Below are 24934 nucleotides of genomic sequence, written 5' to 3' on the forward strand. Positions count from 1 at the left end.
AAGAAAGATTGGATGTTGTCTGGATAGGGGCCACTGACACACAAGATCACATGGTCTGCATTCCATTACTCCTGAAATAAAAGCCCTCGGTGTCATTCAAAGAGCTACCTCAAAGTCTGACATGACCATTTGGATTTATTAGTGCAGTAGGGGTTGAAAGACAGTGAACATTGGTAGCCTGCAGACAATCTATTACACACTAATGTCTTGGAACTGTGTATGATACACCTGGGTTCCAGGCCTTTCATCTCAGAATAAACAACTCCTTTGGTTGTATCAGAATGGATAACAACACTTCAGTCTATTACACGAAAAAGCAGGTGACCCAGGATCACACTCCTGTGGGAGGAGGCTAAGACCTTCTAGCCTGGGACATTGCCTCAGGAGCCAAGGAACTACCTCGGATACCCAACAGTTAGGCATAAGGGCTCAGTAAGACAAGTGGCAACATTGTGAGCGGGAGCGTCATCCAGACCAGACCTTCAGAGTCTTCATCCAGTGGGGAAATGCTGCAATTTGACCTATTTGTAACCTAGAAAAAAACTAAAATTTGTCACAGGCTTGCATTTACAACCAGGGACAAGTGGGAACCCATTTTGATGAGCTGATACTGGATATTTGAACATACTTTTCCCCTTATCCACAGAGTGCTTCACAAACTCAAGAGGGAACCTTCCACAATACTCCTCATAGCGCCTGCATGACTTACAGTATTAGTCCACAAAACTCCACTTACTGTCCAATGGCCAGTATGTCTCGCTGGCCAGCAATCCTCTCTAGGCAATGGTGTCATGCTCCCGCACAATTGTGTGTTTGTCAACTAGACTGCACGGTCCCTGAGCACATGGAATTTACAGTAACGCTATCATGAAAAGTAAAGCTATCATGGGGTACGTATGGTACCCAATTAGCCTACCACTGGCCATCCTTAATAATGAAGCACTTAGAAAACCAGTAAACCGAGGGAACCATGCTGGGGCTGTCAGATGAGGTACATTTCCACTGGGCCATTCACCGCACTGCAAAGCCATACTAATGGTAAGTAGTGCTCTGCAAATCTGTTGCATTATATAATATTATATATCACTGTCCTGCTGACCAGCCAACAAAAGTCAAAAAGATGTGACTGGAGAGCATGCAGGAAAGATTCTATATACAAGATGAACACTGTGGCATCCACTATAGATATTATTGGAGAAGGTATTGGCACTAGTTATCATCTCTGCTAGACCTTGGTACATTGCACAAGTAATAATACAGGAGATAAATGACAGGCAGTAAAGTACCAGGCTTTATAAAATACATTCTTAAGCTTTTCAGAATGATCAGGAGTTTTTGAAGTTATAATCATTACGCAGTAAGTACCCAGAACATTGGTGCACATTTGACAGGGCCCATAGAGAGCCTTGGGAGACCATATGCACTACAGCCATACTCAACTTAAGATCATGACTAACCTACTCCCAATTTCCAGGAATGAGAAAAAGAGCAAAGTTATTTGTCACTTTGCTCAGACAAGTGTCCACACTTATTGCAGATATTGGAGCTTTGCTTTAGAAGTGCCAAATGCCTATATCACTTCAACCTGGATTGGTTCCTATATCAAGACAGAATTATGTTCAAAATTTACAGATCTGCACATAGTACACTAGTTTTCTAGAAACAAAATCAATAATTGGTGTGGGGTGGACCCACCAGTTAAAACCGTTGCCCATTTGCTTTCTGCACTAATGTCCTAGCTTTAAAAAGATGCACTCGGAGTATTGCTCCCACGGACCAGCAGATACCGTCATACTGCTCCGCGTCTGCCTCATCCTGCTCTGGAAGTGGCGTTGGCGCAGCATACAATTGCCACCCCTATGCTTTGATTTCTGTTTCTTTATTCCATACCTTCAGATGCAGGTTTCAGAGCTTGCTCCCAAATGTTTTTCCTTGTCTTTGACAAACTTTCTTCAAATTCTTTTCACAGTATACAAGGGAACATGCCCCCACCAACACAATGTTTAAGACTTGAAGGGACTGTCACAAACAAATGTCTGTGTCAGATCATCATGAGGTATGTGTTTGGTGTCTAAGGTCTTTGCAGAACTCTGTCTTGCGAGCAGTGCCCCAATGAATCTCAAGGCATTCAGGGATCGCAGAGGCAAACTCTGTTGCAGAACACCAATGAAAGTCTGGTTTGATGGCATTCTTCTTTTTGCAGAAAAAGCAAACTCTGCACTAGAATGTTTCAAAGCAAGCGGGGCCACAGCACACTCCCTCTTACTTTCTGTTCCCTTGTGACTGTATCCCCAACAATTCCACTCCTTTCACAGCTTCCGAATGTATACAGTGTACAGAACACGTCAAGACTAATAACCTCAGCAGCAGACACTCTAGGCTAGCAGGGACAAAATTCTACCTAGTGTCCTACCCCTCCCGCTTTAGTTTCTTTGGCAGCACATGCCCCCTATCCCTCCGTAGGAAGCAGGATAAATGATTACCTCCACGGTTGGTAGAGGATTACATCCAACATGTTGGTCCTTCAAATAGTGCTGTGGAGGACGGTCTTACTCAACAAGCAATGCCCAGCAGATCACAAATGGCAATAATACCTGAGGTGGTGCAAGGCATCTTCAGCAGTGAGGAGAACCCTGAATTGATCTTTTCGTTACCCCAGAGAACGTGCTACATCAGCACTTTGCACTCTGGGAAAAGACTTCCTCTCAGAAATGCATTCCACCTAGAGTGGGGCACAGGACTTCTGTATGCCTTCCCACCTCTGCTTCCTGATCAGAGTTGTGAAGATCAGGAAAAACCATGCCCAAGTCATCTTTGTGGCTCCGGGTTGTGTCAGGAGAGTGTGTTACTCAAAACATCTGCCAATTAGCTTCTGTCCTCTAATTCTGCTGCCACATCAGAAGGACCTTCATCACCACCTCCACCCTCAAAAACAGCAAGATTTAAACCCTGTAAGGATTTCCACAAACAGATGTTGGTGACGGAACCCCATGAGGTCTTCTTCTGGACAGTGTTGTCATTGACAACACTGTCAGATTTTATCCGGGTGTCAGTGAAGACTGCAAACGACTTGCAGTGGTGGTTTTTGGATCCGAATTAGACTGGTAGCAGACCTATTTCATTACCTCTCCCAGAGCTCAGATACATGCATCCGTCATGACTAATGCATTGTTGCTGGGTTGGGGAGGGATTCTGGGAGAGGTGGAGAACAGAGGACTCTGGTCTCCGGCAGTAACCATTCTCCACTTGTAAGTGTTAGAGTTGTGGGCGAGAGCAATTCTTTTGGGAATAAAATCCTTTCCTCTAACCATCAAGGAGGAACGTATGCAGATCCTCAAGGACATAGGGTCATGATTACTGTACCAGTAGGGTGTTTGCCTCTAGAAACTTGCCACGTTATCAGGGCATTTCTCATGATTGTTCAACACCTGGAAGAATCGTTAAATACCAGGAAGGACTAACTCAGCTAGCATTGCCTAGCAGATCATGAATGACGAGTGACCCTCCTTAATAACTGTGTGACTAGAGGTGACTCAGTTTTTTCCCCCGTAGGGTATGTACTGAAATATAGGACATTTCTTATAAGAAGTGTATAATCTACAGCCAATACCACATGCATTGCGCATTAGTGAGTGTGATTGCATGGTTTGAGTGAAAGTCAATTGTTAGTAGATATCGCAGTTCTGAAGAAAGACGTGGACTCCTTATGGTGGCCGTAGGATTGGCTAAAACATGTTGACCATAGGGATATGGGAGCAATAATTATTCCAGTTATCCCGGCCTGTTGTTTTTAAACATCCTTCTAGAAGCCCATAATAAACTCACATTTATTTCTCAAACAATACTTGGTAGGTAAGATGCTGGAGAATGAAAATGTACATGTAAATTGATTTCAGAAATATGGATATTTCTTAATTTTCATTCTGTCCGTCCTTTTAAATACTTTTTGTAAAATTGGGTAGTGTCATGCCTTACTCGAAAATTGCAGCATGAGCGACCCTTGACCCTAGGGTAGGTCGCTTCCCCCGCCGCTGCAGCTCCCCCTGCCCAGGCTCCTGCCACCTCCTAGCAGACTGTAAGTACTCCCTGCGCTCCCCCCTGTCCAGCCCCTCGTTACTCTCTTCTGCCATCTGAGCTCTCTCTCTTCTAAATTTTCTTCGTACCTCTGCTGTCCTCTCTCTGTCCATTTCCCTTTGTTCTTCTGCGGTCCTCTGTCTCGTCCACTTTCCTTCGTGTTCTGCTGTTCCTCGGTTGTCCATTTTCCTTCGTTTTTCTGTACTGTCCATTTACTGTCCATTTTCCTTCGTGTTCTGCTGTTCCTCTGTTGTCCTTTTTCCATCGTTTTCTGCTCTTCCTCTGGTGTCCATTTCCCTTCGTTTTCTGCTCTTCCTCTGTTGTCCTTTTTCCATCGTTTTCTGCTCTTCCTCTGGTGTCCTTTTTCCATCGTTTTCTGCTCTTCCTCTGTTGTCCTTTTTCCATCGTTTTCTGCTCTTCCTCTGGTGTCCATTTCCCTTCGTTTTCTGCTCTTCCTCTGTTGTCCTTTTTCCATCGTTTTCTGCTCTTCCTCTGTTGTCCATTTTCCTTCGTTTTTCCGTACTGTCCATTTACTGTCCATTTTCCTTGGTTTTCTGCTCTTCCTCTGTTGTCATTTTTCCATAGTTTTCTGCTCTTCCTCTGGTGTCCATTTCCCTTCGTTTTCTGCTCTTCCTCTGTTGTCCATTTTCCATCGTTTTCTGCTTTTCCTCTGTTGTCCATTTTCCTTCGTTTTTCTGTACTGTCCATTTACTGTCCATTTTCCTTCTTTTTCTGCTCTTCCTCTGGTGTCCATTTCCCTTCATTTTCTGCTCTTCCTCTGTTGTCCTTTTTCCATCGTTTTCTGCTCTTCCTCTGTCCATTTTTCTTTGTGTTCTGCTCTTCCTCTGGTGTCCATCTTCCTTCGTTTTCTGCTCTTCCTCTGGTGTCCATTTTCTTCTTCCATCTCTGCTCTCTCCCTCGTCCATTCTTCTTCACTTTTCCTCTGCGCTCCCCCTGCCTTTGCTCCTCGTTTTTCGCCTCCTTCTCCTGTGGATTTTCCTTTTCTCACACTTTCCCTTCTTTCTCTTCTTTCCCTTCTTTCTGACCCTCCCACCCCCGCCCTCTGCTTTCCCGCCGCCGCCACCCGTGCGGCCCCGCTCCCATTCGTCGCACCCCCTCCCGCCCCCAGCTGACACCTCCTCCCCCCTCCTCCCTCTTATGGCGGCCGCGCCGCTGGCGCGCCAAAGGCAAGCCCGTCCGCGCCTGGACCGCGCCCAGCGCCACGACCCCTGGCCCCCAGCACTCCCAAACCCCACAGCGCCGCTACGACCCCGCCTCCCTCCACGCACTCAACCCGGGACGTTCTACAACCTGCTTCCAAGCAAACCCGAAACGCACTCATGGACCCTTCGCATGTCTTACCTGCAAGCATACCTTCCACTGCACCCCGCCCGCCAGCCCACGCGCCAATAACCACCTCAAATGCATCCTCATCAACGCACGCTCCGTCCACAAGCACGCCATTGAGACCTGGATGAACGCCTCCTCGGCCCCCGATATCGCCATAGCCATCCCCGACGGCTACAAGATCGCCAGGAGAGACCGCACCAATCAAGTCGGAGGAGGAATCGTCATCATATTCAAGAACTCCATCAACGTCGCTACTTCCACCGAAGACACCCCCTCGCCTCCAAACGCATGCACTTCCAGATCCGCACCGACCCCAGGACCACCCTCAGAGGAACTCTCATCTACAGGCCCCTGGACCACGCACCCTCTTCAGCGAATCCATCACAGACTTCATCTCCCCGCACGCCCTAGCCTCGCCAGACTACATCCTCCTCGGAGACCTCAACTTCCGCCTGGAGCAGAACAACGACACCAACACCACCACCCTGCTCGACAACCTCGGTCTCAAGCAACTGGTGAACACCCCCACCCACATCGCCGGACACACGATCGACCCCATCTTCTCCGCCAGCAACCACGTATCCTTCAGCCACTCCTCCGTAATACACTGGACCAACCACAGATGTGTCCACTTCACCTTCAGACGCAAGACTCTCCACCTTCGCACACAACCCATCTCACGCAGACCTTGGAACAAAATCTCCACTGAACAGCTACTCTCCACTCTCAACCACAACCAACCTACCATCACCGCCGACGCCAACAACGCAGCCCTCAGCCTCACACAATGGATCACCAACTGCGCTTACAACCTCGCACCCCTCCCAAGACAGACCAACACCAGGAAACCTCAATGGTTCACAGACGCCCTCAAGGAATCCCAAAAAAACTGCCGTACCCTCGAGAAAACCAGGCGCAAAGACCACACCGTAGAAAACATGTCAGCCCTCAAAATCGCCACCCGCGAACACCATCAGCTGATCCGCGCCACCAAAAGAACATCCTTCAAAGAAAGACTGGACAAGAACACTCACAACAGCAAAGAACTCTTCAACATCGTCAAAGAGCTCTCCAATCCCAACGCCAGCTCCAACTCCATCACGCCCTCACAAGAACTCTGCAACTCCCTCGCTACCTTCTTCCATCGAAAGATCACCGACCTACATGACAGCTTCGGTCCACAGACCCAGCCAACCACCACAGAACCCACAGCCCCAGCCATCACCCTCAACGCCTGGACACACATCAGCGCCGAAGAGACCAAAACTACCATGAACACCATCCACTCCGGTGCCCCCTCGGAACCCTGCCCTCATTTCATCTTCAACAAAGCCGACGACATCATCGCCCCCCCATCTCCAGACCATCATCAACAGCTCGTTTGCATCTGCCACCTTCCCCGAGAGCTGGAAACACGCGGAAGTCAACGCTCTCCTGAAGAAACCCAGGGCGGACCCCAGCGACCTGAAGAACTTCCACCCCATCTCGCTCCTCCCCTTGCCGGCCAAAGTCATCGAGAAGACCGTCAACAAGCAACTGACCAAATTCCTCGAAGACAACAACCTGCTCGACCCCTCCCATTCCGGATTCCGGGCCAACCACAGCACGGGAACCGCCCTCATCGCAGTCACCGATGACATCCGAACCCTGCTGGACTACGGAGAAACAGCCGCCCTCATCCTCCTCGACCTCTCGGCTGCCTTCGACACCGTCTGCCACCGCACCCTAATAACCTGCCTCCGCTCCACCGGTATCCAAGGACAGGCCCTGGACTGGATCGCCTCTTTTCTCTCTAACCGCTCCCAAAGAGTCTACCTCCCGCCGTTCCGCTTGGATCCCACCGAGATCATCTGCGGCGTCCCACAGGGCTCCTCGTTCAGCCCGACTCTCTTCAATGTCTACATGAGCCCCCTCGCCGACATTGCACGCAAACACAAATTCAACATCATCTCCTACGCCGACGACACCCAGCTGATACTTTCCCCCACCAAGGACCCTAACACCGCCAAGACCATCCTGCAGGATGTTATGAAAGACGTCGCAGAATGGATGAAACTCAGCCGCCTGAAGCTGAACTCAGACAAAACGGAAGTCCTCATCCTCGGAAACACCCCTTCCGCCTGGGACAATTCTTGGTGGCCCACGGCCCTGGGCACCGCACCGACCGCCTCAGACCACGCACGCAACCTCCGATTCATCCTGGACCCGCTTCTCACCATGACCAAACAAGTCCACGCCGTCTCGTCTTCCTGCTTCCTCACTCTCCGCATGCTCTGAAAGATCTTCCGCTGGATCCCTGCCGACACCAGAAAAACTGTGACCCACACTCTCGTCACAAGCCGCCTGAACTACGGAAACACCCTATACGCAGGAACCACCGCAAAACTCCAGAAACGTCTTCAGCGAATACAAAACGCCTCTGCATGCCTCATCCTCGACATACCCCGCCACAGCCACATCTCCGCCCACCTGAGACACCTGCACTGGCTACCCGTCAACAAAAGGATCACCTTCAGGCTCATCACCCACGCACACAAAGCCCTCCACAACAAGGGACCCGAATACCTCAACTGTCGCCTCAGTTTCTACACGCCCACCCGTCAACTTCGCTCCACCAGCCTCGCACTTGCCGCCGTCCCTCGTATCCGCCGTACCACTGCAGGTGGGAAATCCTTCTCCTAACTGGCGGCCAAGACATGGAACTCCCTCCCCGCCAACCTCAGGACCACCCAGGACCACCTCGCCTTCCGGAGGCAGCTCAAGACCTGGCTCTTCGAGCAGCAGTAACCCCCACCCCCTAGCGCCTTGAGACCCTCACGGGTGAGTAGCGCGCTTTATAAATATTATTGATTGATTGATTGAGCATGCAACTGTGGTGGGTCCAGGGATGTTGAATATTTTTAAACCCCCCGAGCTGTCGTCCTGCCTGCTGCACAGCTATATGCGTTAGACGTTCAAGCACAGAGCCACGCAATTTTATGATCTCAGTTTTACATAGTATGACAGTAAGAGTGAACTTTGCATTACAAGGCACAGGGTAACCTTGTGTTACAAGTAAGTTAATACCTGCTCTCCACAGATCTGAGGCAGAGTTTAGCTACACAGTTTCTAACCTCGTTCTTTTCTTCTCTCATTTAAAATGACTTAGGCAATGTTACATGATGACCCATGTGTGTACGACTGAAGGATTGTACTGTTCTTATATTTCAGGTTCCTGGCCTTTCAACTGTCTTCATATTGTTCCATGTACTCTTCTCTAAGTGTAATGTTGCATAGGTGACCTAATGTGCGTGCTCCGGGCTGTCTTGTCTTTGGTATCCTCATCTCCTTTCTCTGTCCTGGTGTGTGTCTGCATCCCTGCTTCCACTCCATGTCTTAAAGGGTGATTTTGCATGGATTGACCTTGCACCCATGTCATTTATTTACACCTTGGCGTTTTCAACACCCTCGACATTCTTCAATAGATGTGTGCTATTTCTGCCTTAATACTAAATTCAGTTTTGCCTTGGTCCCTGCACACCATTCTCTCCTTTCATGGCTTGCCTATTGTGCCTTCTTATTTTCACTTTTGTGTTTTAGTTCCAGTCTGGAAAAGGCAATCCTTGTCCAAGAGCAAGAGGTGATGACTTCTCGCATGCTCCTGCACCCCTATGAGAGCCTGGGCCCTGAGTTTGAGTTGATAGTGAAGGAGTACACACGACTGAAGGAGGAGATTGCCACCAACAAGTGGGCCCTTGAGGAACTTTGCAAGTCCAATCAATGAGGAAATTAGCATTGTGATATGGACCACCTTCTACAGAACAAAGATCTAGAGAAGGTCCCTCTCTCCTCAAACCCATGGACAGCAATGAGGATCCGGATACATGGGAATTTAGAGATGGGACTCAGGTTGCATAGGCATGAGCTCCTCAGCAATGTTTACTTCTGAATGTGTATACTGCTGGTTTACACATACACAGGTATGAGGAGGCCTTCAAACTGTAAATAAGTGGCAAGCATCTGGAAGTGCAGACAGTGAGAAAATGTACAGTTTGTTGATTGTTTTGCAGTACCAGTTCTTAAGTGCCAGATGACTTCAGTCCAAATGTGCATTTTAGAAAAAAAACATTATCATCATTATGTAAGATCCAACATATGTTGTCCAGTCTGTCCTGCATTACGTTTTTTATTCATGTTTCCAGATTTAAAGACTTAGGACCTGGTTTAGAACTTGGCAGATATGTTTTCAGTCACAGCGGTGACAGATATCTTGTCTGCCGAAGCCCAAATCCCATTCTATCCTATGGGATTTAGATTTCGGTGGACAGAATATCCATCACCCTTGGGATGCAGTAACCCATTCACTGAGTTCTAAATCAGGCTCTTAATCTTATAAGTCCTAATATTGGAGTTTGTGGTGTTCTCATCGTGTTTACTAAACATAAATATTCCAGAGTACAGCTGACATGCTTTTGCAGCACGTGGATTGACTCTATAGAGCCTTTTCATGCCTTTTATGGTTGACCAAGTCAGCAATAAGGTGGAAGGAAGCACAAAGAATGTTTTTTTTTTTGTGTGGATATTTAAGGGAAGTGTAGAAAATAATAGTGAGTCAGGTGAGCATACAACAGGATTTTGATGAGCAGGATATTAAAAGTTGTGTCTGTTAATCTGTATGACATAAGTTACAATTCAACTCATGTAGCTTTATGTCTGATTACGGATTTCTCTTGGCTTCTTTAGCTCACTACCAGTTACTCCTAACTATTTAGTCTCTGACCCACTCCTACATGAAGGTGTGTGTTCCTCTTTTCCACACTGTTGCTCTAGGTTTTTTGTAGTAAGCACTATCCGTTCTGTATTTCAATATAAATTACTGGTTTCTTTAGCTCTTCATGAGTCCAAAGACATTAAAGGTGCCTTTTTTGTTTACATACATGGTTCAACCTCACTACTATATTGCCTTTTACAAGCGTTTTGTGTTGCGCATACTCATCACAACGTTATGGAGTGCTCATCTGACTTAGTTACTTATATGCTAGAGCACTGAAATTAAACCTTGTTGTATAGGTTTGCTTGCTTTCACTTTTTTCTTTATCCGTCAGTGTAAACTGCCTTGAAGAAGCACTAAAGGAACATTTTGCCTTGAGCGTGTCTGCTGTACCTCAGAATATTTATACCAAGGAAACGTAATGAAATCCGCAATAAAAGGCCATACATCGGAACACATAATAAAACCATACATCCAAGAAGGGACTGGTAGCATATACATTGAATATACATACACATTGAATCATACATATTGCAAAAACATTTCTAAATGGATTGCATTGGTGGAATGGAAATTCCCCTGCATGGAATAATTTGCATTGCATAATAAAACCATATATGGTACTGCAAAATAAAACAGTACATTTATACAAAATAAAGACGTGCCTTTGAATGTGATTTTTATACTGAACTTTTCATCTGGGTACCTTAATTCACACATTGCATTGCACGAAATCTACTTTTCCTTTCAGGGGAAAGGGACAACTCCTGTAGAACATTCCACCATTAAGCGCTCTAATTCCTGAGGAACAGGAGTTACCAGATTACCAAAATTTCTCAAGCGCTGACTGGCACAATGTATACGGGGTGCAATGGCCTCGCTGTTAGAATTTCTCATAGTCATTCTTAAGACACCTTTAGATGAGCTATCAATGGTTCGAAAGTGAACATTTCCTGGATTGAGAAAAGGAACCCACAAATAACGGACACTTTACCTGAAATGTAATTTTAAAACAGTTGCCCTTAACTCAAAGGCAGCTGTAACAGATAATGTTAACTACACCATTGTGAAAAGTAATGGTGTGCTGGCAGGTCTAGCGCTGAGAAGTAATTTTAACAACTGGATAAGAAACCAGTCTGCTTTTTATAGGTGTGAAACGAACCCTTACTGTTTTGCACTTGCTACCTTTTGTGGAGGTGGGAAGGTAGATATTACGGCAAAGGGGAAGCATGAGGTACCAAACACAAAATTAAGAAGTTGAAGTTTCTTAACCCTACAATAGGACCTTCATCTTCAGTGTACCATACAAGCAGATTGTAGGGACATCTCCAGTGTAGAGTCTCCCTATAAATACGTATGTTCTTAATGTCGAGCAGTGTGTGTAAACAAAAAGAATAGTTAGTAGAATTTGTACATTTTCAAAGACAGTATCGTAATTTCTAATAAAACAGAGGATTCTGAATCTCACAAGTATTCATCGTGTGTGTTTTTGTTTAAATTCTTGCTAGCATCAGTTTTCCTCACCAGCAACACCTCTAGTTGTGGTTAACAGGGCAGTGTTGGGGTGTCTCTAGATTCATGACCAGTGGTATACGGTGGACTTCATTAAGTCCTCGAATTGGAAGGTATTGTCAGCCATTCTTTTTTCCTTCATTCGGTTTGCTTTATCAATCCATGGTCATTCAGTAGTCTTCAAAGAGTATGTGAACAGACAAAGGGGCATGTATTCCAGGTTCCTGTTTTCAGTGGCATTGCACACATGATTTGTGCAACTCTGTCCTTGAAGTCAGTCCACATCAAAGGCGGGTGAAAGTATTCAGGACTGTTTGAGAAGGGTTTTGCCCTTGTCACTGGCATTCTGTCATAGTAAATAAGGACTGGTATGAGGAACTTGATGGAGGTAATGCTTCCCTTACTGATTATCCCATTACATTTTGCCCCTCCCCTTGAAATCCAGCCTAAAGCCAGATGTTTTGTCTTGGAGCTTAGATAGTCTACAGAGACATTGTGGTGATGTTGGCCCTATTCTTGTAGTGGAACTTGCAGCTGTGATCATTGACAGTTTAGCCGGACTTCCTGTACTACCACTTTCCCCTCCTCAAAGAGATGAGCCGGCGATTAGTCTACACCTTTGTAGTTTGCACCACTTAACTCACCTTGCAAGAGAAAATCACCATCCTCAAATGTGTGTACCAATCAACACACCCATCAGTATTCAAAATAATCTGTTCCAATGCTGAATCAAGATAAAATCTACCCAGCACAAACAGCAGCACTACAACTCCATACCATTTACAGTTGTGTTAGAAATGCTATTGACTTACATTTACACACAATCTACATGGAGGTTCTTGTCAAATTTGCCTTTTCGATAAAATGCTGGCCATTAACACATTAGAAAAGATTTGCTTTTCCATAGAACTTGCTGGCTTTGGTATAAACTATTTTTCCATCTCATTGCTTCTGTGTGAGTGAACTTTATTGCTGGATAGTTGGAATTGAATTCATTTCTCTAACACAGACCGAAGTCCAGAAAAGGATGTCAATAATACACGATGTATTAACGATTGCACTATAAGCTAGCAGAGTGATGTGATGCGATGCTCAGGTATTCTCTTTGTGTGCACTTCTCTAAGGCCATTGATATGGTTGACCAGTTGCTGCTCTGGAACAAACTGGTTAACTTTGGTTTTCCTTCTCGTTAATATCTATATTGAATAACTTACATATTAACAATTGAGCCATGGTCAAGAGGAATGAAGTCCCGACTGATGGGAGGAGCACACCCAGAACACCAAAGGTGGGTACTTGCAACAAATCGTTCTTTAATTACTTATAAACTTTATTTAGATTTTGAAAAGTTAAGTGCTACAAGTTTTCACCTAATCGTTCTATTATCTCCCTGAACAATCTTGAGTTTCCATTGAGATCAGCAAACCACTTTTCTACTAGAATCAGAAGTATACAAACATGCACTCTGTTATGTAGCTGATTTTGGATCAAACTCTGGTTGGGTTTCAGATGTCTGTCTTTTTTATCAATGTTATCCCCTAGTATTTCAAGATTGCCTATAGGAAACATACATTATGCTATTGGTAGAAGCACAGTTGGGAGTCCTTAATTAAGGGGCAAAACCCCTCTGTGATGCATAGATAGAAGAAAATATCTTGATTATAGTTTGTTTAAAAAAAATATCATGAGAACCTTCTATGTCTACACTGAGTGCACTGGCACAAAAAGAGGATGGTGTCCAAAATAAATTCAACAGTAAGTATGGTGGCTATGCTTCACATCACTTAGATTGGGTGTCATAATGCAAAGCAAATACTAGTCTTAACATATGGCACTCAGATGCCATTTTCAAAATGGCTTTGTGGCACTGAAGAAGATAGACTTCTTTAATTGTCCATATTTGGCATACACTGTAAATAGGCAGGTCTTAATATGTTTCCTAAATATACAAGGATTAGTTGGGCTTCTTAGTTCTAATGGTAGCAAATGCCAGGGTTTGGCTCCTGGTAGGCAAATGATCTTCCACCTTGATCAGATTCATCTTTAGAGTTTGTAAGTAAAAAAGCTGAAGAGAAGTGTTGTATTTTGGTGGGGGGAGGGGGACCAGAATAATAGCTGTTGGAGGGTTAGTGGTCCCAGGTTATGCAAGTCCCTAATTGCTAAGGGTTTCTAATAAATATGTCTGCTAGATCAGCAGCCAGTGCAAATACATAAATGTTGAGTAATTTAGGCAGGCCAGTAGTGCTATTTTGACCAGTTTAAATCCAATGGATAGCATAAACATGGAGACCAAATCAAAGAGCATTAGAATAGGCAAATCAAGTTCCTACCACGGATTGTATTAGATAGCAATAAGTTGATTTATGGAGAAAGTCGGGCATTTGCCTTAACATTTTCAAATATAAACCTGTAAAGTTTCAATCAGAGAATAAAATGACCACCTCTTCAAACACGAACCTTACGTTTTTCATAGACTATTGTAAACTATTTTGTGAAACTCCCTATGATACATAATTAGCATGATTAATCTATTTCAGAATTAACATTTAATTTGATGTCTAATTGTGTGCATTTAGTATAAAGCGTGTTGTGCATTTTTTTAAATAACCAATTAGCCAACGCTGCAGGTGAATCGGATGCTGGACAAGGTTAAAAGGCACAGACAGAGCTAAGGTGATGGGTGCTTTCCAGTCATCATCTCCCCAAGTCTCCTTTCGTAGGCCCCAATACAGTGGAGGCAGCAAGACCCCGACCCAGACTCAACTGCCTCTTACCAATAGCAGCAGCAGACAACTCGGGGTTACTCTAGAGATGATGTCAGAGGTAGCGGTCGTAGAGGCAGGGCCAAAGGAGGTGCAGCCAAGAGAGCCACCTCTGCAAAGCAGTGACTCTCTCTTTCAAACCCTTGATCGAACCACACCTATCGGGGGTCGGTTACAGGGGTTTCTTCCTCTCACAAGTGGGTTCTTTCCATCACACAATACAGTTACTGTCCAGGGCTCACTGTATCCTCACCAAACATCCCACCCTGCAAACGCACTCTGCAGAATATCAGCACCTTCTCCTAGAAGAGGTACAGGTGCCTTTTAGCAAAGGAGCAATAGAACTTGCTAGGGACTGAAGTATTCTCCCTGAACTTTGATACCCATAAAAGATGGACCCTAAGGCCTATACTCAACATCAGGCCTCTCAGGGAATACGTCCTGTCAGACCATTTTCCTAAGATCACACCACAAGATTTAATCCCTCTGCTGCAACAAGGCAACTTTATGACCGCTCTCAAACTGAAGGACTCCTATTTCACATACCCATCCATCCTGCTCAATGCTGCTACCTGTGGTTGGTGGTAAGTGGCCAGCATCATCAGTACAAAGTGCTGCCCTTTGGGTTCACTCCAACCCCCAGGGTATTTAATAAATGGCTTGCTGTGGTCGCCACTCGTATCGGGAAGAGCGGGATCCATGTGTTTCCTTACTTGTACGATTGGCTGATCAAGAGTGCAAACAGGCTACCCTGTCAGCCACACACACCAACCACGATAAACCAAATACACAATCAGGGCTTCATAAATAAAGTCAAACTTATATTCAAACCTTGCAGGTTAAGTACTTCTTGGATGCATTGCCGTCACTGAGAAATCTTACCCATCCAAGCACGGGTACAAGCTTTCAAACTTATACTGCCACTTTTTCACCCACATACTCACCTGATGTTCAGAGCAGTAATGCACTTCCTATGCATAATGGCCGCTTACATTGCCATAGTTCCCCCATAGATGATTACACATGTGTCCCGTACAGAAATGCCTAGCAGCACAGTGGTCACAAGTGGAGGATCAATGGGATGAGCTGGTGTTGATACAGACCAGCAACCATTGCTTTCTGCAGCGGTGGAACAGCAATAAACTGTTGCAGGGCCATCTCTTTCCAGACCCAGGTTCTGTAGGTGAATATTATAACAGGCACCTCGGGTGGGGGGTGCGTGTGCAGCAGTTGACCATGAAGTGTATGTTGACACTGCAACAACAGGGCTTTCACATAAACTACCCAGAACTACTGGTCATACAGATAGCATTCAAAGTCTTCTCCCACTAAGTTCAGTACAAAGTAGTCTTTATAAAGACAGACAACATGATGTTCGTGTATGACCTTCAAAAGCAGGGAATCACACACTCCCCCACAGCTGTCAACACTGGTGCAAAGCATTTGGTGTTGTCCACTTCACCGCAAGATACATTTCCTAGCACACTACCTACCTGGAGTTGATGACTTTGCAGACCTACTAAGCAGGATGCAGCAACATGTCCTTTAGTGTGAACTCATCTCACAAGTCCTTCTCCTGTACTTCCATAGTTGGGGGTTTGCCAACATCGAGCTATTCACCACTGCCCAAATCGGAAAATACCAAAACTTCACCTCCGGGTTTGGTTCCCAGAATCAATGGGCATTGCTCTATGGATGAACTGGTCGGGGGTATTTACCTATGCTTTTCCGTCTCTCCCACTCCTTCCAAACATGGTTCTGAAGTTTCTGCAACATCTCTCTCTCTCGTCCTGGTGGCTCCTATATGGACCAGACAACCCTGGTTCATGACCCTTCTAGAGCTTTCAGTGCCTCCCCAACAGGCTGAACCTTCTCAAACAGAACCATGGCGCAATCAGACATCCAAACCCTAGGCAACTCATTCTAGTGGTCTGGCTCCTAAGGTCCTAGAATTCAGTTACCTTAAGCTATCTCAAGAATGTATGTCTATCCTTAAAGAGGCACGTAGATTTACCACACAAGCCTGTGATGCGGGTGAGAGGAAACGGTTTGTCCACTTGTGCCTTCCCAAGCACATAGACCCACTCAGGCCCTTGGTTTAGGATATAGTTTTCTACCATTTTCATCTTCAGAAATTAGGCTTAACTTATACTTCCATGTCATCACGGTGTTCATGGAAGGACTCAAATAAATCATCCATCCCAGGGTACCTCTGGCCCCTGTTTGGAACTTCAATATTGTCATTAGCAGACTCATGGGCCCGCCTTATGAATCCTTACACTTGTGCTCAATGGGATTCCTGTTCTTGAAGGTTACCTTCCTTGTTGCTATCATGTCTTAAAGGTGCTTAGTGTACTACAGGTTCTTACCTTCAAGGAACCTTTCTTAACAAGATCATGCCAACAAGATTGTTCTGAGGATCAATCTAAAGTGAATCCTATTGGTTCATCCCATTGGCAGCGTCTATGGCTTTACTTTGCTGTATTCCCATAAATGGCATGTAAGGCAGTTATGTGGTCCAGTCCACACACATTCATCAAACACTACTTTGTGGCTTTCCAAGCATACCAACAATCAAAGGTTGGCCAAGCTGTTCTACAAACTTCATTTCAATCCTCTGCAACATCCTCCAGCTAACCACTGCTCAGTGGGGTACTGCTTCACAGTCTATGCAGAACATGTGAATTTAAAGCTACACAAACCACAGATGGAATATGTTACTTACTGTATAAGCATCTGTTTGTGGTGTATAATGCTGTAGATTCATATGCACCTCCCCGGAAGGCTTTGATAGTTGCAGATGTATTTTTGTTTTCTTAATTTTGCATGGTCATAAAACCTTCCTTTCCTGTGCTCCATCTTCATCCTCACCCGTCATATAGAAAACAGTCTTATTATGGAGCCAATGCCCACGCGCCCTACCAACCATAGGAGTCACTATACATCATGACTTGAAAGACTTCTTCAAAGCAAAAATAAGTTGCAAACGTCTGAGCCCAACATTAGATGACATGAGTATGTAGAGCATTTGAATGTACAGCGCTACATGCCAGAAACCAATACTTACAAGGTAACATTTTCCTTATCTTTTTAAAAGCCCATGATTTTGAAGCCAGCGGCGAGAGGTCTGAGAGCAGAGTGCTGAACAGAGGCTGCTTGGAATGATGCCAAATGGAAGCTGTGAAAACCTGCATCATATACTGGTGCATATTTTTCCTGTTATGGCTGCAGCATCTCAAGCCAAGGACGTGAGAGACTGAAGACAATTTTGATAGCCGTCAAGCCTGTCATGAGGTGTGAAAGATTTTGAATGACACATACTTGGTCACACCTGTACACCTGCAATTATCAAGCATGTGAAGGTTTTTTTTACTTTTTGTTGCTTAGTGCTTGTTGCCTTGGGTTGTTAATCATCCCTTATATTACTGATAACATTTGATTAAGAATTAGAGTGGAGGCTAGTCAGAATGGGGTCCAAGTTTCTTGAGATAAACTCAACCAATGAAAGGTTTTTTATTTTTAATGACAAATGTCATTATTCTTCATTTTATTGTTTGTTAGTGGGTATAATTTGTATCATGCATCTTGCAATAATGTTAGATAATCTTAAAGCTATCTAGAACTCCCCTGAGACTTGCATAATAAACATACATAAATATTGCTGTGTGGGCTTATTTCTGGAAAACACTGATGAGGCACTGAAGTACATTGGCAGTTGGATGGTGCCTGTTCTGATGGATACTTCAAATCGCAGATTCCTCACCTTTAGGATATACCCAAGGCACCGACTTGGAATAGGCAGTGTCCTGCTCCCACACAAACAACTGCTTAACCCCTTGTAGTAAGTCAGGTAGGACGGCAAGACCTCTGTGCACTTCAAAGGCCCTCACTTCAAAGGCACAACTGGGTATAAGAACTGAACAACTGACCCTACTAAGCCACTACACTTCTGGACCTGGGAAGAATTCTGCCAGGAAGAAGGACTTCTGTGTTGCTACATGGACTGCCACTCTGGACTGCGGCTCTAGAAGAACTGCTTTTCTGCTGCGCCGCTTAACCATCTGCCCTACTGAGGAAGGACTGGGCTCATCTCACTTGAACCCAGAGTGAATTCCAAAGGCTTGCTGGCTTGTCTCCTGTTCTGCTGAAATCTCAGGGACTCAAAACACTTCCAACACAACCTTCAACAACACCCAGACTTTGCTTGCTGCAAGTCTTGCCCTGCCAAGTGGTGCCATTGGAAGTGGGTATAAAGTGCTGCAATTTCAAAAATCCATGCTTCGCTGTTATTGCGCGAGTCTGAACCAAAACATTTATTTTGTGTTTTGGGCTTGTTTTGTTTATTAGATAAAGCTCTGTTTTCTAACCAGTTGTGTGTAGTATCTTTGTTTGCTTTCACTTTTTTTACTGTTATAAGTGTTGCACAAATACTTTACACATTGTCTCCTAAGTTAAGCCTGCCTGCTCTGTGGCAAGCTACCAGAAGGTGAGAACAGGTTAATTCATGTGTGTAACTGACTTGCCCCGACTAGGATTGTGGTCTCTACTTGGACAGGGTCCATACCTCTGCCTCCTAGAGACCCAATTTCTAATAAACTATTTTACCCTACAACTTTAAAATTGCATATGTGTGGTTCTACTGATTGGATTTCTGTTGTTTTGAGTTTGAGTACATCAAGTTGTAAAGCACAAACACATGCCCAGTGGCATCTCAGCGCTGCCTCAAGTGCCTAGGATTGAGATCTACCACTTGGTGCTAAATATAGAGTGATTGAAAATCCACAATTAATGTGTTTCCTAAGAGACCCAAATTAGCTGATTTCCCAAGTGAACTGCTGCTTAGGGCTACATAGAAAAATTAAAAAGCCATGTTTAAGGAGTTTCCTGAAAGATAGCACATTTGGATGGTTTCTGAAGTGAACAGGTGGCAGGTTAAAAAGGTGAGAAAGTGTATTGGGAGAAATTCCTACCACCCTAGGATGCTTTAAAAATTCTCAGGGTGATTAACTTCCTGGCAGTTAAAGATCTAAGGTACCGAGAAGGAATGTGCCAGGCGATACTGTTTTTGAGGGGAAACGAGCTAGTCTGGAAGAGGGATTTATGTGTGATGCAGAGTGATTTAAAGGCAACTCTTTTGCTGATGGGAAGCCAATTAAGTTCTTCTCCAGCCCTTGACACTGAGTCAAGTTTCTTCAGGCTTTTTTTTTTTTTTTTAGACGTACAGCTGCTTTTTAAATTCTTTGCAATTTATTTAAGATCCCTGTTTGGGCTCCAGCATATGGGGCATTACAGTAGTCAAGTTTTGGATGGACTAATGATGTGACAACAGTTTTCTGTAGCTCGTGAGGTAATCTTTTTTTACTGTTTTCAAAGTAAAAAAGCACAACAATGTTAACTGATTTGTGTGGTCTAAGACAGTTTAGAGTCCTGGCTTTAGTTATTGGGATAGGCGGTGGTCCCAGGTGGTGTAGCCACCAGTCATTCCATTGCGAAGCATCCAGACAAAAATGGAGGACCTCGGTCTTATCTGAGTTTAGCTTTAGACAGTGAGAGCTCTTCCAGTTGGCAATTGCGGACAAGCAATTCTTAAAACGCAGGTCTTTATTACTGATTTTATCAGTAATGGGGACCACAATTTGAGTATCATCTGCATATGAGACTGTAAGGAAATGAAAATCCCTTATCAGTTTCAAAAGAAGGGTTATATAAATGTTAAACAGAGTGGGGCTTAAAGTAGACCCTTGAGGAACTCCACGTGGAAGGGCAAATGGTTTGGAAGTGAAGTCTGCCATAGCAACTGATTGCATTATTTCATCCAAGAAAGAGCATAGCAGGTTCAGAGCCGAGTCCAGAGTCCACCAAACGTCTCTTTAGGATTGAGTGGCTAACTATTGAACGCAGCAGATAGATCCAACAGGACCACTGCTGCCTTTCCACCTTTGTCTGTTTGGGGCCAGGTGTATGAAGCATGTTTGTCAGTCTCAAATGGCCCATCGGTGACCGGAAAAATGCTTTTTTCTAGGTACCAAAGCAAAATGCAAATCTGTAACTTGTTTACCGAATTGCATTTTACATTTGCGATTCGGTATCAGGGAAAGGGCGTGTTTAGGGTGTCCCTTCCAAATACTTAAATACACTACCATATAGGAATGTTTTGCGACTGTGAATGCGGTTGATAACATTTGCAGTTACCACCAACTTAAAGTTGGTGGTAACCCATTTGCATATGGGAAGGGGTCCCCAGGGATCTCTTCCCCTTTGTGAATGGAAGCGTAAATATTTTTTTCAGAGCAGGTAGTGGTCCCATGTACCACTGCCTACTCTGGAAAAAATTCAAAGAAAACTATTTTTTTTGTTTGACATGCATCCTGTTTTCCTTTAAGGAACACAGGCTGTATTTAAAAAAAAAAAAAAAATGCTTTATTTAAAAGCAGGCAAAAACATGGTGGTCTGACCCCAGCAGGCCACCATCCCTGTGTGGCCATTCCCAATGGGGTCCCAAATGGCGACCTACCTCAAAAATGTATTGATGAGGTAGGTCTTTGCGACCACATTGGGAATGGCTAAAAGTGTCTGAGACACATTTATACATTTCATTTTGCAAGTCTCTGATTGCGACTCGCAAAAAGTCACAGTTTGAGACTCTCAAAGTGAAATGGACATACATCTGGCCCTTGATGTCTTTCTAGGACCTTGGCCATCAATGGGAGTCGCAAGATTGGGAAATAGTTTTTTATCTTCTAGGTGGTCTAACATGTTTTCTTCTTTTTGTTTCCAAACTTGGGAAGAATTGACGCTATTTTCCACTCCCAATGGTATCATTTTATTTATAATTTTTTGTTCTAAATTAGTGTCTGATGTTTGTGTGTGTTTTAACTGTATTACTGGTTGAGTGCTGCATACATAATTTGCACAGTGCCTGTAAGTTAAATCAGACTGCTTTTGTACCAAGCTACCAGAGGGTTAAGTATAGGTTGATTTAATTACCTTTGCCCTGGGTGTGACTACCACCTGAAGAAAATGGTTGCCTAATCGGAGAGCTCTGCCATGCTGAGGTGACAATAATAGCACGCTCTGCTGATACACCGCCTCCACTGACATTTTAAACAGTGTCCAGCTTAATAGGTGCTTTCAATGACCCGCTTTTGGTGAAAAAACGTACAGAAACGCCTCTTATAACCAAGTGATTTAGAAGCTGCCTCACAACGTCTTACCATAAAATGGCCAACACCAGGATTCCACGTGGATGAATCTCTACTCAACTACCCTTGTGTCACTATGAACATCCTAGCCCTAGAGTTGAGCACTTAGTGGCACTACTCTACAACACTCTATAAGGGTAAGAACCTATCATACAGAAAACTAACCTACCGACCAGAGCAAATATGGCACAGGCCCCTCCCATCCCTGACCCTCAGGTGACTACCTCCATTTAATACAGCTGTCTAAAGCATGCTCCAGAACTTTCTTACTTCTAAATTACACACATTGGAATCCTGAATTTCTCCATCTCAACAGCAAATCACATTGCTTTCAGGAGGTGGCTGAGAATAATCCCTTACACACCAAAGTGCTGTATCTTGCTATTCAACAATCTGCATTGCAGCACCATTTAAAATTATTTATGTGTTACTAACCCAGGAAGGATACAGACTTCTGCACCTCACCCTACCTCCAAACTTTCGGCGCCTCCATCGAACATCTCAAGGACTACCGAAATCCCAGTCGGTGCACCCAATACAAAGTATACAGTAATGTCCACTCAAAATGGCAGACTTCAAACTTCACAACCCCAAAGAAGCGAGGGCAGGTCTGAAAGACTCTAAACCAGCACAAAAGAGACACAAGCAGGACCCCTCGGCCCCACCCCCCTCTAAAATCAAAATCTGAGAACTACACAACTATAGGCCTAATTATGCAGAAACTCAACATGCTACACATGCTTGCTCAGTTGACGAAATCCACCACAGAAACAGTACAAAGCGACTTTGCACCTTTGAAACAGGAAATGATACAACTCGGTGGCAGAGTCTCTGAAATAGAATCACAGATATACCTCCTGGAAGACCACATACACAACTCTTCTAAAACTTTATCAATCACCACTGGGAGACTGGCTTGACTGGAAAGGAACGTCACTGACCTCGATGATTAAAACAGAAGGGGCAACTTGCACATTTTTGGGAAAACCATGCTCCTTCCTGTGCAACCTTCATTGAAAAATGGATCCCCCCCCAAGTACTTAATATAAACTTAGACAAGGACTTTGAAATATCCTGAGCGCACAGTGTGCCCACACATAAGCCCGCAAGCAGCGAAGCTCCAAGATCCCTCCTTTTCAGACCCCTCCGCTACTCACATACTGAAGCCATCCTCACACACATGAAGAAAATACAGAGAATTAAGTGGCAAGGCGCCTTCATTGGGATTGCTCAAGATTATACTAAAGACACTGTCAAGAAATGAAAGGCATTCCTTTCCCAAAGGAAAACTCTGAAAGATCTGTCAATACAATTGTAATTTATTGGTCCTGCACAAATAAAAAAAACTTAAAATGGCAAAGCAATCATTTTTGAAGACCCTTAGGAACTGGGCTCCTATGTTGTGGAAATCCAAGACCTGTTGGTCTTAAAAACTCAGAAGGAATGGCTAACACTTAACAATAATCCTTCCTACTAACTTTCACTTACTTTCTACTCACTTAGTAACATACAATAATCAAGGCTGCCCACAAACGGCCTAAACAAAACCCAAGTCACGTTCTTCCCATAACTCTGCAGAACTCTGTACGACCCATGGGATCGACAAATGGACGTACAAGTTCATTCTTCCATAATAACTTTGACAGGCTGAAATATTTGTTTGAGTTGCTTCCACTTCTTCAAACCGAGACAGAATAAATAAAGTGGTCAGCAACCTAAACCTTAACTAGACTAACTAACTAGCACCTACTAACACCCAACTGTTAACCCTAACCAATGGTAAGATTTCTCTTCTTCAGTGACTGGTAATGCATCTCTATAACGACCTTCATTCTGCTCTGGTTAAATTGGATGTTTTATAACTGCCTTCAACCTGATGACGGATTTATTGCAATGTTTCATCTTCTCACTTTCAATATAGTTTAGATTTATCAAATCTCATAATGACAATCAATATTGATGCCAGCCTCACATTGATGATAATATCATACAAATCTAGTGCCATCCAATGGATACTTATCTATTGTCCAACTGATTTTGAAACTGCGTTTTGACCCACAGGCTGGACAATACAAAAATCACTATTGTTTGCCTACACTACCTGCAATACAGTAGCCTGGGGTCACATGACCGACTCACTTCGATATGTGTTGAATCTCTGTTGAGAAAATGCTGGCACTGTGTGAACTTTGTGATGGTACGATGTTGATAATATGTTGGTTCCAAGTAGACACCTTACTGATAAATCATTGAAACTCTGTTGGCTCTATGTTGACATTAGCACTATAATGAGAGTAAGTGGAGAATTTACTGCACAATGTACATTGTACTCCATAATTATGAAATACTTCGGATACCATTTTTCACAACCCTAACAGTTAATATAAAAACTTAACTCAGCAGAAATAATGACACGTGTCGCCAACTAACACCCATCCCACAAATAGCCAGCTCACTCACTACAAATATTAGACCTCCTATACATACTACAACTACTATATCTGCGAGTACATTAATATAAACAACAGAACACACGTTATTATCCAGACCCACTAAATGGCAACTAACTCACTAGGCACCACTACTGAAACAACACCAGGAACTCAAGCCACCATACAATATAGGTACACATACCATACTTAGACACTGCCATGACTCTTGATACACACCCCACTCTATACAGGGCGCTGCAAGACTGCACTGTGGATCTAGGCTCAACCACTCGTGGTCTCCGTCGCCTCTCCTCAGTTAGATTTTGTCAGATACCTCTCCATGGTATCATTCTCATCACAAATATTTATTCAATCACTATACTATTATTTTCCTCTCCATTTTCTTTTTACCTTTCATACCTTTCCTCCTGTCATTTACTATGCTACTCTATTTCCTTTCCCTCCTCCCTACCCCTCTCCTTCCTCTCTCACCCATGCCATCCCCCTTTCTACCCCGCCTCAGCAGCAAAATAACTGGCAGTTAGCTGGTTGCATCAAAGAGAAGACTCGCCTCAATGCAGAACATAAAAATACTTTCCCTTGATGTCAAGGGTCTAAATCACCCAACCAAATGGCAAAAATCCTAGACTATACACACAAACTTAAAGGGTACCTTATTCTCCTTCAATAAACCAACTTGGCCATGAAAGAGGAGGCAAAAAAACATGGGTTAGTGACTTATGAGCCTCAGCCACACAAAAAACTAAATGGGCTGATCACCCTTCTCTCAAAAGCCTCTGGCCTCACTATCCTATCCTATCCTCAGAAGCAGACACCGAAGGCAGATGGCTT

At 44.2% G+C, this 24934-nt stretch overlaps 1 protein-coding gene across 2 annotated transcripts in view; it reads left to right on the plus strand.

Annotated features, from left to right (window-relative positions):
- The window catches only part of LOC138299719 (HAUS augmin-like complex subunit 4), a 192590-nt gene extending 180939 nt beyond the window's left edge, over positions 1-11651 (plus strand). For both annotated transcript variants that reach the window (XM_069238234.1, XM_069238233.1), the window contains one exon: positions 9004-11651. In XM_069238234.1, the coding sequence (XP_069094335.1) occupies positions 9004-9187 (184 nt within the window). In that variant the 3' untranslated portion in view covers positions 9188-11651. The remainder of the gene's footprint in view (positions 1-9003) is intronic.
- The last annotated feature ends 13283 nt before the right edge of the window (positions 11652-24934 follow it).

This window comes from Pleurodeles waltl, chromosome 6, assembly GCF_031143425.1.
Source record: "Pleurodeles waltl isolate 20211129_DDA chromosome 6, aPleWal1.hap1.20221129, whole genome shotgun sequence".
Classification (NCBI taxonomy): domain Eukaryota; kingdom Metazoa; phylum Chordata; class Amphibia; order Caudata; family Salamandridae; genus Pleurodeles; species Pleurodeles waltl.